At 42.8% G+C, this 15,440-nt stretch overlaps 1 protein-coding gene across 1 annotated transcript in view; it reads right to left on the bottom strand.

The window, feature by feature from the left end:
- The window catches only part of LOC145344338 (astacin-like metalloendopeptidase), a 346,104-nt gene that overhangs the window by 36,539 nt on the left and 294,125 nt on the right, over nt 1-15,440 (bottom strand). Inside the window, 2 exon segments of the mRNA XM_080191468.1 lie at nt 13,087-13,196; nt 13,302-13,524. Coding sequence (XP_080047594.1) covers nt 13,087-13,196; nt 13,302-13,524 — 333 coding nt within the window.

Below are 15,440 nucleotides of genomic sequence, written 5' to 3'. Positions count from 1 at the left end.
ACAGCCACTGTCTGTTCTGAAATGTTTCTTGTGACAGTATAGTTTTTATATGCCTTCTGTGCTCGTGGTCTGGTGTTCCAGTCAGTGTTCTGAACCATGTCATGGAAATCTATCCCTTGTTGCCTTATTGTTCAATTCGGATTTCTGTGGTGGTTGAAATATAGCTTTCGCAGAGGACTGCTGTAGATTGAATGAATGAAGTGTGACTGCTGCTAGGATATCAGTGTTCAGAATTAAAAACTAATATGAATGTATTAACTACATTTATATAAGTGACAATGCATTGTAAAGCAATGTATCTCTGTGTGATTAGTCACGTGACGTGTTGTGATATGACCAGAGGTATTTGCAGGGTTCTATCACTTTTCAATCTTAGACTGTAATGATGCACTGCCTATCTCAATAAACTCTGATTTGTTGTTTAAGTTAGCCAATATGCCCACCTATTCTTTTGCTCTTTAGTGTAGAAGAGGGTAAAATACCCAAACATAACATGAAGGAACAAAACTGGTGATGACATGTGTTTTTCAGCAAGATTCTCGACAAAGATCAATTTTAAGCAAAACTGGTTATGAGGAAACAGTCATAATTCACTATGAATTCTCATCCTCATCAGATATTTTGTCAACCTCTTTTATAAATCCTGACATTTTCTTGCATTGCACATCCTTCCAAATTCTGTGTTCAACACATCTTAGTAATGTGGCCCTTCTTGCCACAGCTTTTACATTTATTTTCTCTGCCCCAAAATTTGAGTCAAGAGTTGGTTTTCAGAGGACCACCACACTATCAATCAAAAGTATGGTAAACTTAGCCATGGAAACAGTTTTCTTTAGCATTTTTATGAGGGTGAATATTAACTTTTAAGTTGATGAAAGTACTCAGGACCGTTCCACTATTTTTTAAAATTGACGCAACCTCAACGTGGCTTGGAGAACTGGAATGCTAGAAAAATAATCATTGGTGAACAGCCGCAATACTGCTTAATTAAAGAACTTGGTGGGCTCAAAACCCTTAGAAAATGAGCAAATTGTATAAATGTGGAACAAAACTAAATTCAATTATCTTACTTATCAAATTAGAAAATCTTTTTGGATGGTGCACATTTGCATGTGACAGCATTGGACATTGATCCTCAGAGAGTGAAAGAGAAAACCTGCATTTGAAAGATAACTATTCCAACAAAAATGCAAAAATAACAAAGATAAGCCAGACTTTAAATCTTGTGGTTTAAAGTTTGTTTCGTTATCTATAAAAAAAACTAAATAATAAAGAAAATTAGAGAAAAAAATCTTAAACTTGCAGACCAGCCAAGAAATAATTTAAATAAATGACAAAAGAAATAAACACAACTTAAATTTGGAAGTGAAAAAGAAATAAGAGGGGGGAAAATGTTAAAAAAACACTATAACATAACAACCACTATTGCGATGGCAGGCAAAGGTGCATCATGGAAGTGTTTAAAGAAATGTGGAATTATGGATGCTTACATTTTGCAGCAACAGGGTACCAAAGGAATTTAAAGTAGTCTCCTTCCTTAGCATAGTAGGGTGTAAAACATTTACCTTGCTGTAGAGCCTTCTTCACCCTGAGAAACCTGGTGGAAAAATCTACGAGGAACTGACTCAGATTCTTGAAAGTCACTTTTCACCTAAACACTAATAATTGCTGAGAGATTCAGACTCCATCAATAGACCCAAGAAAAGGGTGAAAATACATCAGAAATTAAGAAGGCTAGTGAAGAATTGTGAGTTTGGCTTGACCCTTGAAGACACTCTGTGAGACAGACCTATTTGTGGACTTTGAAATGAAGTAATTCAAAGATGGTTACTCACTGTTTTAACCCTTAAACTTGCTGTTGAGATCATAGTGTCCATGGAATTGGCTGCGAAAGAAGCTTCCCAAATTAGAGCTGGAGCCAAAATACATGAGATGAGAAATCTCTTAAAATGCAACATACTATCAGTGTGCCTAGGTGGAGCACTCACCACATGAATATTGGGACAGAGAAAATAAAGCTTTGGCAAGAAGGGCCATGTTACTAAGATGTGTTGAACACAGAATTTGTAAAGATGTGCAATACAAGAAAATGTCAGGATTTATAAAAAAGGTCAACAAAATACCTGATGAGGATGAGAATTTCCAGGATGATACCAGACTTGAGAAGATTGAAGAGCTTAAAGTAGGTGTCCTACCCATGAAAGGGGATACGCAAACGTTCTGGGTTTATCCAAAGTTAGATGAAAATGAAGTAAAGATGAAAGTAGATATGGGAGCGGCTGTATCACTCCTCCCAGAAAGCATATACAATCAGATGTTCAACATGACCCTGCAAACTTATACAAAGGAGGTATTTCCATTAAAGGGATATATAATAGTTCAGGTAGAAACTGACGATTAATCAGCAGTATTGTGTCTGCACGTGGTAAAGGGAAAAATCCTGCAAAGTTTGGAAGTGCATGGTTATAAGAACATAAGAACATAAGAAATAGGAGCAGGAGTAGGCCATCTGGCCCTTCGAGCCTGCCCCGCCATTCAATAAGATCATGGCTGATCTGTCGTGGCTCAGTTCCACATTCCTGCCCTCTCCCCATAACCCTTAATCCCCTCTCTTATCAAAAACTCATCAACCCGCTTCTTAAAAATATTTAGCGAGGTAGCCTCCGCCACTTCAACGGGCAGAGAATTCCGAGATTCACCACCCTTTGAGTGAAGAAGTTCTTCCTCAACTCCGTTCTAAACCGCCCCTCCTTTATCTTGAGGCTGTGCGCCCTAGTCATACTGTCCTTTCTGAGCGGGAAGAGTCTCTCCACCTCTATCCTATCCATCCCATTCATCATCTTATACGTCTCAATGAGATCTCCCCTCATTCTTCTAAACTCTAACGAGTACAAGCCTAGTTTATTCAGCCTCTCCTCATAGCTCAACCCCCTCAACTCCGGCATCAGCCTAGTAAACCTCCTCTGCACTCCCTCCAAGGCCAAAATATCCTTGCGTAGGTACGGCGCCCAAAACTGCACACAGTACTCCAGCTGCGGCCTCATCAATGCCCTATATAGCCGCAACAAGACCTCCCTACTTTTATACAAGCATAACTGCGGAGCAGTTAACCAATTGGTTGACAGCAAGAACTTCCAGCAAAAAGCTTTGCAGTAGTATAGGAAGGTGTTCAAGAATACCCTGGGATCCATGATTGCAGAGGAGGCAAAGTTCAAGGCCAAACCTGATAGCAACCCTATATGTTTCAAGGCAAGAATTGTGCCTTATACAATTAAACTCAAAAGAAAATGGAACTACCATTAATCAAGACATATTTGCTAGATTATCTGGTAGTCAGCAATGCAGTAAGATAGACTTGTCCCAAAATACCTTCAGATGAGGGTGGCAACGCTGTTAACAATTGTTACCTCCAAGGGATTGTTTCGGTATAAGTGCCTACCATTCAGAATAACATTGGTACTGCCCATATTCCAGGAATTAATGGACCAAATCCTAAGTGGCTTCAACAGTATCCAGTGTTACTAGGACAGCATCCTAATCACAGGCAAAACTGAACAGGAACATTTACAAAACTTAGAGTACACACTGGAGCATCTAGAGAAGTAGAATGTCCATGTAAAGAATGAAAAAAATGAATTTTTCAAATCATCCATTAGTTATCTTGGTCACGTAATAGATAAGTATTACCTTTGTTATGACCTAGGCCAGAAACTCCAAGGTGTTTCATGAAGTTAGCCTAGACCCTAAGTCTTTACATTTGAATTTGGCACGGGTGAGCATAAAGTGCTTCACTCCAGGTTTGATTCAAGTGACCTTCTAGGAAGATTTAATCAAAGTTTATTGAAGAACACAGTTAAAACATAACTAAAAGAAATTAACATAACTTTTACCAGTTACAAAATTCAAATGTGACACAGTATAAACTTTAACATTTAGGTATCTATGTTGTTCCAAGTCAAACACCATTCCACACACTCATGCCGCTCTTCAAATTTGACACAGAAACAAGTAAGCTCACATGATGCTGGGTTTACAGCAGTTTTACACCTGCTGTAAATTGGTCCTTTGAATATTGGATGAATTCTCTGAGGCTTCCCATTCCGGGAACTTTCAGAAAGCCTCTGGAGCAAGAGAGAGACAGAAACACTGCTTTCTTCCAACAACTTCTAACAGTAACTGAGAAATTGAAACTAAAACTTGGACGCTTCTGCGGAAAAAAAACTGTCCCCAGGCATATCACCTGACCCGTCAATCATCTTCAAATCAAGCTGCACTCAGCAATCCCCAAAGCACCATAATAACACAGAACACTGCTTTAGGCCAGATTAAAATCAACATGTTATCAATTATACAGCTTCAGCAGCAAAAATGGACTCCAGTTACAGACATCACAATACCAACAACATTCAGGGCCTGCTAGAAACATTCTGCAAAGGAGCATGATTAAAATGCATTCCTTAAAGGTGCAATATCGTCACTCCTCAAAGAACCTGAGAAAATGACAGAAATCCTAGGGCCAAGATCACAATAGTGATCATTTTTAGGACTAATCAATTATTATGAGAAGTGCATCCCAAACCTTGCAACACTACTAAAGCTACTTCATACCTTATTATGTACTAATCCACAAAAGAATTGGATGAAAGAGTGTGAAAGTGCACACAAAGGAATTAATGAATTGTTCAAGCAATCTGAGGCTTTGGTCCACTTTAACTCAGAGTTAAGTTCAACTAGCGTATGATGCATTGTAGTTGCTACTATATCTCATATGGAAACTGGGGAGGAGAGGCCAATAACATTCACATCACAAACGTCATCAAGTATGGAACAAAATTATGCACACTTTGAGAACAAAGTGTTCAGGCATAATTTTTGGCATTAAACAATTTGATCAGTACCTGTATGGCGGATGTTTTACTTTAGCGACCAACAGCATGTTGTTGACAATAATCTTTAGTTCATATCAGGGAATCCCATCATTAGCCAAACGTTGTCTACAACAATGGGTATTGATATCATCAGTGCATAATTATGAAATCAAGTGTCAGAAGTCAGACCAGCATGCCAACCCAGATTCTTTAACTAGATTGCCACTTCAGGACAAAACAAACACCTGACATCTGCATCAATGTATTATATATTGGTTGAAAATTTCCCAATAACATCTCTCGTAAAACCTCACCCAAGGCCAACAGAGAATTCTGTTCTGTGTGCTGTGCCTGCCCCATTTCTGGGCCATCTACCCAGGTGCAAAGGCACATAAGGAATGACTCAGTAATGGGTATTGTCATGAATATGGTCTTAAGAGGGTCATTAATTAAATCATTAAATCATGACAGTGTGGAAGGAGGCTGTTCAGGCCATCGGGTCTTCACTGATCATAATTCCACCCAGGCCCTATCCCCGTAACCCCACATATTTACTGTGCTAATCCACCTGACTAGGGTCAATTTAGCACAGTCAATCAACCTAACCCACACAGACAGTTACCCAAGGCTGGAAATGAACCTGGGTCCCTGGGACTGTGAGGCAGCAGTGCTAACCACTGTGCCACCATGCCACCCCAATATATACATCAATTTTATATCATATATATCAACATATCAACTATTTTCGTACATATCAACTTTGTGTGTCCCATTGAAGCAGGTCCCTATTTCTAGTCCTAGTGGATATGCATTCAAGGTCGCTTGAAATCAGGATGATAAAATCCACCATGACGGAAGAAACAACAGAGGAATTGGATAAGTTGTTCACAAGATTTGGATAAACACAGAGTGATAATGGGATGTAATTCATATCTCAGGAATTTGTGGATTACCTTAAGAACAAGGGCTGCTTCATATCATCCACCCAATAACAGATTAGCAGAAAGAACAAAGAACAAAGAACAAAAACAGCCTGGGAAACAGGCCCTTTGGCCCAACGAGCCCACGCTGCCATTTTAACATTACCAGTACCCCCTCCATCCATGACCCTTATCTATGCTTGTGGCATTCCACATTGAGGGAAAACTAATTTAGGGACAATTTATTACCTCCAATCAGCCTAATAGCACACCTTTGGGGTGTGGGAGGAAACCGGAGCACCCGGAGAAAACCCACACAAGCACGGGGAGAATACACAAACTCCCATAGACACTGGCCCAAATCCATGTGTCTGCACAGCAAACAGTGGTATTCACTGAGCTGTCGTGTTGCCCAGCATCTGGTCCAGTTTAAGCGTACTGGTCCAGTTTAAGGGGGCCCCAGTCACTGAAACATGCCATTAAAGCATTAAAAATCAGAAGTCCATCATCCAGGGGTGTGGGCAACTTTCTCATGTCCTATTGGAACACAACTCATGCCACAACTCAGACAAACTTCACTGGTTATGCTGTTCCCAAGAAGGAAACTGAGAACCAAATTTGATGTGCTGATGCATACTAATGAATACTTTGCATCAGTATTCACAAAGGAGAAGGATGTGTAGGATGGTGAGTGTAGAAGGGAGAATGTTGACATTCTAGAACATGTTGAGATAAAAAGGGAGGAGGTATTAGAGATTTTGATAATATTAAAGTAGACAAGACCCCAGGGCCAGAGAAAGTCTATCCCAGAATACTGAGAGAGGCAAGAAAAGAAATTGCTGAGGCCTTGACCAAAATATTTGTATCCTCTTTAACCATGGGCAAGGTATCAGAGGATTAGAGAGTAGCTAACATTGTTCCTCTGTTTAAAAAGGGCAGAAGAGACAATCTGGCAAATTATTGACCTCTGAGCCTTCTATCAGTGGTGGGGAAAATATTGGAGAAGGTTCTTAGGAAGAGGATGTACTCACATCTGGAAGAAAATATGCTTATTAGCAATAGGCAGCATGGTTTTATGAAGCAGAGGTTGTGACTTGATTGAGATCTTTGAGAAAGTAGCAAGAAACATTGACCAGGGCAAGGCAGTGCAGGTTGTATACATAGACTTCAGTAAAGCCTTTGATAAGGTTCCTTATGGCAGGCTGATATAGAAGGTGAAGTCATATGGGATCTGAGGTGAGCTGGTAAGATGGATACAAAACTGGCATGGGCATAGAAAGCTGTAAATGGGAAGTCCAGAGATGGAGGTAGACAACTATTATGATGAAGCCCACACTGCCACCTGGTCCATCGTCAAGTGGTTCATCAGGCTGCAGAAGATGTGGTTCCACTGCCTGGACCGCCTTAGGGGTGCTCTCCAGTACAGCCCCCTGAGGGTGTCCCACATCATCATGGTCTGCTGCGTGATCCACAATATGGCACAGCAGCAGGGAGAAATTCTGGAGCAGGAGGAGGATGATCAGGAGCAGGAGGATCAGGAGAAGCATCATGAAGATATGGAGGAGGAGATCAAGGAAGAGCTGAAGGATGAAGGACAGGCAGCATTGGTGAGGGTCTGGCAGGGCAGAGCAACAAGGGTGGGCATCATAGAACATAGAACGTAGAACATTACAGCACAGTACAGGCCCTTCGGCCCTCAGTGTTGTGCCGAGCTATGTCCAATCCCAAGATCAAGCTATCCCAGTCCCTGTAATTCTGGTGTGCTCCATGTGCCTATCCAATAACCACTTGAAAGTTTCTAAAGTGTCCGACTCCACTATCACAGCAGGCCATCTATTCCACATCGCAACCACTCTCTGAGTGAAGAATCTACCTTGGACATTCCTCCTATATCTCCCACTATGAAGTTTATAGTTATGCCCCCTAGTAACAGCAACATCCACCCAAGGAAATAGTCTCTGCACGTCCACTCTATCTATCCTCTCATCATCTTATAAACCTCTATTAAATCACCTCTCATCCTCCTCCACTCTAAAGAGAAAAGCCCCAGTTCCCTCAACCTGTCCTCATAAGACCTACCTTCCAAACCAGGCAGCATCCTGGTAAATCTTCTCTGCACTCTCTCCAATGCTTCCACATCCTTCTTATAGTGACGTGACCAGAACTGAACACAATATTCCAAATGTGATCTCACCAATGTCTGGTATAATTGCAGCATAACCCCACAGCTCTTAAACTCAAGCCCCCTGTTAATAAATGCTAACACACTATAAGGCTTCTTCACGGCTCTATCCACTTGAGTGGCAACCTTCAGAGATCTGTGGATATGAACCCCAAGATCTCTCTGTTCCTCCACATTCCTTAGAACCCTGCCGTTGACCCTGTAATCTGCATTCAAGTTTGTCCTACCAAAATTAATCACCTCACACTTACCAGGGTTAAACTCCATCTGCCAATTTTTGGCCCAGCTCTGCATCCTATCAATGTCTCTTTGCAGCCTGCAAGAGCCCTCCACTTCATCCACTACTCCACCAATCTTGGTGTCATCAGCAAATTTACTTACCCACCCTTCAGCCCCCTCTTCCAAGTCATCGATAAAAGTCACAAACGGCAGAAGACCAGCACTGATTCCTGTGGTACACCAATAGTAACTAGCCTCCAGTCTGAAAATTTTCCCTCCACAACCACGCTCTGTCTTCTATGATACAGCCAGTTACTTATCCATTCGGTCAAATTTCCTTCTATCCCACACATCCTTATCTTCTTCATGAGCCTACCATGGGGAACCTTATCAAGTGCCTTACTAAAATCCATGTATACGACATCAACTGCTCTACCTTCGTCCATACACTTAGTTACCTCCTCAAAGGATTCAATCAAATTTGTGAGGCAGGACTTAACCCTCACAAAACCGTGCTGGCTATCCTGGATTAAACTGCATCTTTCCAAATGGTCATAAATCCTATCTCTCAGGACCCTTTCCATTAACTTACCAACCACCGAAGTAAGATTAACTGGCCTATAATTACCAGGGTCATTCCTATTTCCTTTCTTGAATAGAGGAATAACATTTGCCACTCTCCAGTCCTCAGGCACTATCCCCCTGGACAGTGAGGACCCAAAGATTAAAGCTAAAGGCTCTGCAATCTCATCCCTTGCCTCTCAAAGTATCCTAAGATATATCCCATCTGGCCCAGGGGGCTTATCCACCCTCAGCCTTTCCAAATTGCTAATATATCTTCCCTCAGAACATCTACCTCCTCCATCCTATCAGCCTGTATCACAGGCTCATCCTCAAAAAAATGGCCCCTTTCCTTAGCGAACACTGAAGAAAAGTATTCACTCAACGCCTCACCTATCTCTTCTGACTCTATGCACAAGTTCCCACTACTATCCTTGATTGGCCCTAATCTCACCCTGGTTATTCTTTTATTTCTCACATAAGAGTAAAAAGCCTTGGGGTTTTCTTTTATCAGACCAGCCAAGGACATCTCTTGCCCCCTCCTAGCTCTCCTAAGCCCTTTCTTTAACTTATTCCTAGCTACCCTGTAACACTCAAGTGACCCAACTGAACCTTGTTTTTTCATCCTTACATATGCTTTCTTTTTTTCTCTTAATAAGATATTCAACCTCCTTTGTGAACCATGGTTCCCTCACTCAGCCATTTCCTCCCTGCCTGCCAGGGACATACCTATCAAGGACACACAGTATTTGTTCTTTGAAAATATCATTGCAGCATGATTCACATACTAGATGTGGTGCAGTCTGGCAGCTGCCATACCTAGCTGCCCACCATATCCCAGGAGTTGTTACCACCCCTCACCCAGCCCTCCTCCAACCCCCCACCTTTCCCTTCCCATCCACTCCCTCACCTTTGTACATCCCAGCCCTCCCCCCATGGGTCAGATTGGCATCACACCATGGTGAAGGGCCTGGGTAGGCCGTGCTATCAAGTTTTTGGTCCAAGCTGAAAGGCAATGATGACTTGTTATGAGGAACATTGTGATGCCACACAAATTTGATTCCAACTTGTTCTCCAACTGCACACTGGTATCTGGGCCCACGTACGAGTAAAGGTTGTGGGCACAAGAGTGCGGGCCCTTGATGGGCCAGTAGGCCCCAGAGGCATTCAATGGGATGATTGGATAACTGAAGCAATTTCCAGAACCCTTGGTGTTACCTGGTATCGCCAGTCCTGGAGGCTCACCTGCCCTATGGTATGTGAGCCCTCAGCGATGACCCTTTGAGACTGGGCAAGCTTTGGAGCCTCTCAATGACTGCCTTCAGTGACTAGACCAAGCATTGAAGCCCCTCAGTTTTAGCCCTGTGAGACTGGGCTATGTTTTCAAGGCCCAGAGCCAGAACCTGTTGTATCTCCAAAATACCTGCAAGAGTCCCAGCTATGGCCAGCTGTGGCTCCAGAGTGTCTCTGACACCCATGGCAATAGCCTGATGTGCTTCTAGAGTACCACTGACACTCTTCATCATAGCCTGCGGAATCTCTGCCAAGGCCCACACCCTGTCACTCATGGGGGCCATTTTCTGACCTAGGCTTTCTACTATGAATGCCATAATTGCAGTGTTGGCCTTGGGTAGCACATTGTGCCAGCAGCACCTCCTGCAACAGAGGTTTGTTGGACTCCTTCACACAGTCTTACAGTTGCTGCAGTGTTGCCGACAGTCACAGAGTCATAGAGTCATAGAGGTTTACAGCATGGAAACAGGTCCTTTGGTCCAACTTGTCCATATTGCCCTTTTTTAAAAATCCCTAAGCTAATCCTAATTGCCCACAATTGGCCCATATCCCTCTATACCCATCATGCCCATGTAACTATCTAAATGCTTTTTAAAAGATAAAATTGTACCCACCTCTACTATATCTCTAGCAGCTTGTTCCAGACACACACCACCCTCTGTGTGAAAAAATTGCCCTTCTGGACACTTCTGTATCTCTCCCTTCTCACCTTAAACCTGTCCCCTCTAGTTTTAGACTCCCCTACCTTTGGGAAAAGATATTGACTATCTAGCTGATCTATGCTTCTCATTATTTTATAGACCTCTATAAGGTCACCCCTCAGCCTCCTATACTCCAGAGAAAAAGGTCCCAGTCTATTCAGCCTCTTCTTATAACTCAATCCACCAAGTCCCAGTAGCATCCTAGTAAATTGTTTCTGCACTCTTTCTAATATCCTTCCTATAATAGGATGACCAGAATTGCACACAGTATTCCAAATGTGGCCTTACCAATGTCTTGTATAGCTTCAACAAGACATCCCAACTCCTGTATTCAATGTTCTGACCGATGAAAGCAAGCATGCCGTATGCCTTCTTCACCACTCTGTCCACCTGTGACTTCACTTTCAAGCAGCTATGAACATGTACCCCTAGATCTCTTTGTTCTGTAACTCTCTCCAATGCCCTACCATTAACTGAGTAAGTCCTGCTCTGGTTCAATCTACCAAAATGCATCACCTCATATTTGTCTAAATTAAACTCCATCTGCCATTCGTCAGCCCACTGGCCCAATTGATCAAGATCCCATTGCAATTGGAGATAAGTTTCTTTAATGTCCATTATGCCACCAATCTTGGTGTCATCTGCAAACTTACTAACCATGCCCCCTATATTCTCATCCAAATCATTAACTTAAATGACAAATAACAGTGGGCTCAGCATTGATCCCTGAGGCACACCGCTGGTCACAGGCCTCCAGTTTGAAAAACAACTCTCTACAACCGCCCTCTGGCTTCTGTCAAGAAGCCAATTTTGTATCCATTTAGGTACCTCACCCTGGATCCTGTGAGATTTAATTTTATGCAACAACCTACTATGTGGTACCTTGTCAAAGGCCTTGCTAAAGTCCATGTAGGTAACATCAACTGCACTGCCCTCATCTACCTTCTTGGTTACCCCTTCAAAAAACTCAATTAAATTTGTGAGACATAATTTTCCACTCACAAAGCCATGCTGACTGTCCCTAATCAGTTCTTGCATCTCTAAATGCCTGTAGATCCTACCTCTCAAAATACCTTCCAACAATTTACCCACCACAAATGTGAGGCTCACTGGCCTGTAATTTTGAGGGGAGAGTTATAGAACAAAGGGATCTAGGAGTACAGCTCCTTGAAAATGGAGTCACACGTGGACAGGGTGGTGAAGAAGGCATTCATCATGCTTGGTTTCACTGGTCAGAACACTGAATAATGGGATGAAGTTGTACAAAACATTAGCCAGGCCATACTTGGAATACAGTTCTGGTCGCCCTATTTTGGAAAGGATATTATTAAACTAGAAAGGGTGCAGAAAAGATTTACTAGGATGTTACCAGGACTTGATGGTTTGAGTTATAAGGAGACGCTAGATAGGCTGGGACTTTTTTCCCTGAAGCCTAGGAAGTTTAGGGTGAACTTATAGAGGTCTATAAAATAATGAAGGGCATAGATCAGCTAGATGGTCAACATCATTTACAAAGATAGGGGAGTCTAAAACTAGAGGACATAGGTTTAAGGTGAGAGGGGGCAGATGGAAAAGGAGACAAAAGGGGTATTTTTTTCACTCAGAGGGTGGTGACTGTCTGGAATGAGCTGCCAGAGACAGCAGTAGAGGCAGGAACAATTTTGTTTTTTAAAAAGCATTTAGATAGTTACATGGGGATCTTATTGAAACATATAAGATGATTAGAGGTTTAGATAGGGTGGATAGTAATAGCCTTTTTCCTCTGATGGAGAAATCTAGCACGAGGGGGCATGGCTTTAAATTAAGGGGTGGTAGTTATAGGATGGATGTCAGGGGTAGGTTCTTTACCCAGAGGGTGGTGAGGGATTGGAATGCCCTGCCTGCTGCAGTTGTAAATGCGCCTAGTTTGGGGGCGTTTAAGAGATCTGTGGATAGGTTTATGGACAAGAAGGGATTGGTTTAGGTTAGTGGGTCATTGTTTTGTAACTGGTCGGCGCAACATCGTGGGCCGAAGGGCCTGTTCTGCGCTGTAATGTTCTATGTTCTATGTTCTATGTTCTATGGGTAAGATGGGTATAGAGAGATATGGGCCAAACGCAGGCAGTTGGGGCTAGCTTTGTGATAAAACTGGGTGGATGGCATGGACAAGTTGGGCTGAAGGTTCCATGCTGTAAACCTCAATAAGTCCGTAACTCTGGCTGCCATTAATAGGCAAAAAATTAACTTTCTGGATTGCTTACCTTCCAGAAAGTTACTTCAAGTTTATATTCACCTTCACATTCCAACTATGAAGAAATATATAGTGTTTTTTAATCAAATTTTTCCATGTGCTAATTTCAAACCTGATGATTTTTTTTTGCCAGCACAACCCAAAAACAGTGTACGTCTTTGAACCATTCGGAAGCGCTTTCAAATTGTCCCTTTCTGATCTTCATCATAATCCCACATTGAACTAGATTTGGCAAAAAGGAAAAAATTATGAGTTAAAATGCATCTATATTCACAAATATTTCTACAATTGAGAACAGAAGAAACCTGATCATTTTAAGACTATTACCAATTCTATATTTGGCAGCAAAACCAATCGCTGCTAATGTCCGGGTGGATACGAATGTAATAAGTAATGCATTTGTAGATGATAACACAGCTGGCTTCTCCGCACCACACAGCGGTCCTTCAAGGATTTTTTCATGAATATTTGGCCCATCATAAATTGTTACATAATCTCCAATGCAACCTGCAAATTCGTACACTTGAAAGACAGAAAATTCCAAGAGAATCTATGAAAAGAAATTACATAATTAAATCAAACCAACTCTATGCAAATCATAATCAGATTGTTTGTGGAGAAGGACTATTGTGGATGCGTGCACGTGTGTGTGTGTGTGTGTGTGTGTGTGTGCGTGTGTGTGCATGTTTGTGGAGGAGGCAATGGGTATGTGAGTGTGTTTGGAGAGGGTAGTCTGTGCTGCCGGATAAAGTAGTAAATGCGGGGTCACTTTTAACATTTAAGAAACACTTGGACAGGCTCATGGATGAGAGGGATGTAGAGGGATATAGTCCAAGTGCAGGTCAGTGGGACTAAGCAAAAAATGGCTCTGCACAGCCAAAAGGCCTGTTTTGAGCTGTAATTTTCTATGGTTTTATGTTTATGCAGGGGACAGTGGGTGTACGCATATGTGTGTGTGTGTTTGTGAAAGTAGGGCACAGCATGTTTGCAGAGGGGGCAGTATGTATGCGTATATGTGTGTGTCTGTGTGGAGGGGCAGTTTGTGTGTGTGGATAATGTCAGTGTGTGTGCATGGAGGTGGACTGTGTGTCTGTGTATGTTAAGGGGGACTGTCTGTGCGTATGTGTGTGTGTGTGTGTGTGTGTGTATGTGTGGAGAGGACAGTAGTTATGTGTGTCTTAGTGGATTGGGCATGATGTTATGTGGGCGAAGTTTACAACATGTTTACCCAGCTGTGTACTTGTCATGGGGATTTCCCCCTGGGAAAAAAAGACATGGCTAGGCAGTATTAGAACAAAGAACAAAGAACAAAGAACAACACAGCACGGGAAACAGGCTCTTCGGCCCAACGAGCCCGCGCCGCCGTCCCACTGTCTCAGTGACCTATTCATGATTTTAGTCTACGCCTAATGTAGGAGGATCAGGGAGGTCCAATATAGGGACAATTTGTTACCCAATCAATCAGCCTAAAAGCACATCTTTGGGATGTGGGAGGAAACCGGAGTACCCGGAGGAAACCCACGCAACCACGGGGAGAACGTGCAAACTCCCACAGACACAGGCCCAAATCCATGTGTCCGCACAGCAACAGAGATAGTCTCTGAGCTGTCATGTTGCCCTCGAGATGGTCCAGTTTAAGCACACTAACGACATGAAGCAATAGGCAACTCCCGAAGCAACGTCCAAGAGCAGCCCACTACAACCTGCCGCATGCATGCCCCTTGCTGGACTTAAATGCCTGTGGAGACAAAAAATTCATTATTAAACAGGCAAAGACTGTAACATCCCTGAGGCAAAAACGTAATCCCAAGCCTACAATGTTTAGTAAGGCCTGCTATATCCCCCTATATGTAGCCCGCTCATGTGGCTGTCTAAGTTACTCTTAAACAACCCTAGCGTGCCTGCTTCCACCACCTTACTCGGCAGTGCATTCCACACCCCCACTACCCTTTGCGTGAAAAACTGCCCTCTAATATTTGTCTTATACCTAGCCCCCCTCACCCTAAGCCCGTGACCCCTCGTTCTATCCATTTCTAATAGCGGAAAAAGCTTACCACCATTTACTCTATCTATCCCCTTCATAATCTTTTAAACCTCTATTAGATCCCCCCTCAGCCGACGTCTCTCAAGGGAAAACAGCCCAAGTTCGTTCAATCTTTCCTCATAAGACAGCCCTTCCATACCAGGCAGCATCCTGGTAAATCTCCTCTGCACTCTCTCCAGGATCTCTACATCCTTCCGGTAGTACGGCGACCAGAACTGGACGCAGTACTCCAAGTGAGGCCTAACCAACGTTCTATACAACTGCAACATCAGACTCCTACTCTTATATTCTATACCCCTTCCTATGAAGGCTAACATACCATACGCTTTCCTCATCACATTCTGCACCTGCACCGACACCTTCAGGGACTTGTGCACTTGCACCCCCAGGTCTCTCTGCGTACCTATACTCCGGATAGTTCT

This window comes from Carcharhinus amblyrhynchos, chromosome 6 (assembly GCF_965287045.1).
Source record: "Carcharhinus amblyrhynchos chromosome 6, sCarAmb.v2.hapA, whole genome shotgun sequence".
In the NCBI taxonomy this organism is placed as follows: Eukaryota; Metazoa; Chordata; class Chondrichthyes; order Carcharhiniformes; family Carcharhinidae; genus Carcharhinus; species Carcharhinus amblyrhynchos.
This window is presented reverse-complemented; position numbering and strand designations above follow the sequence as displayed.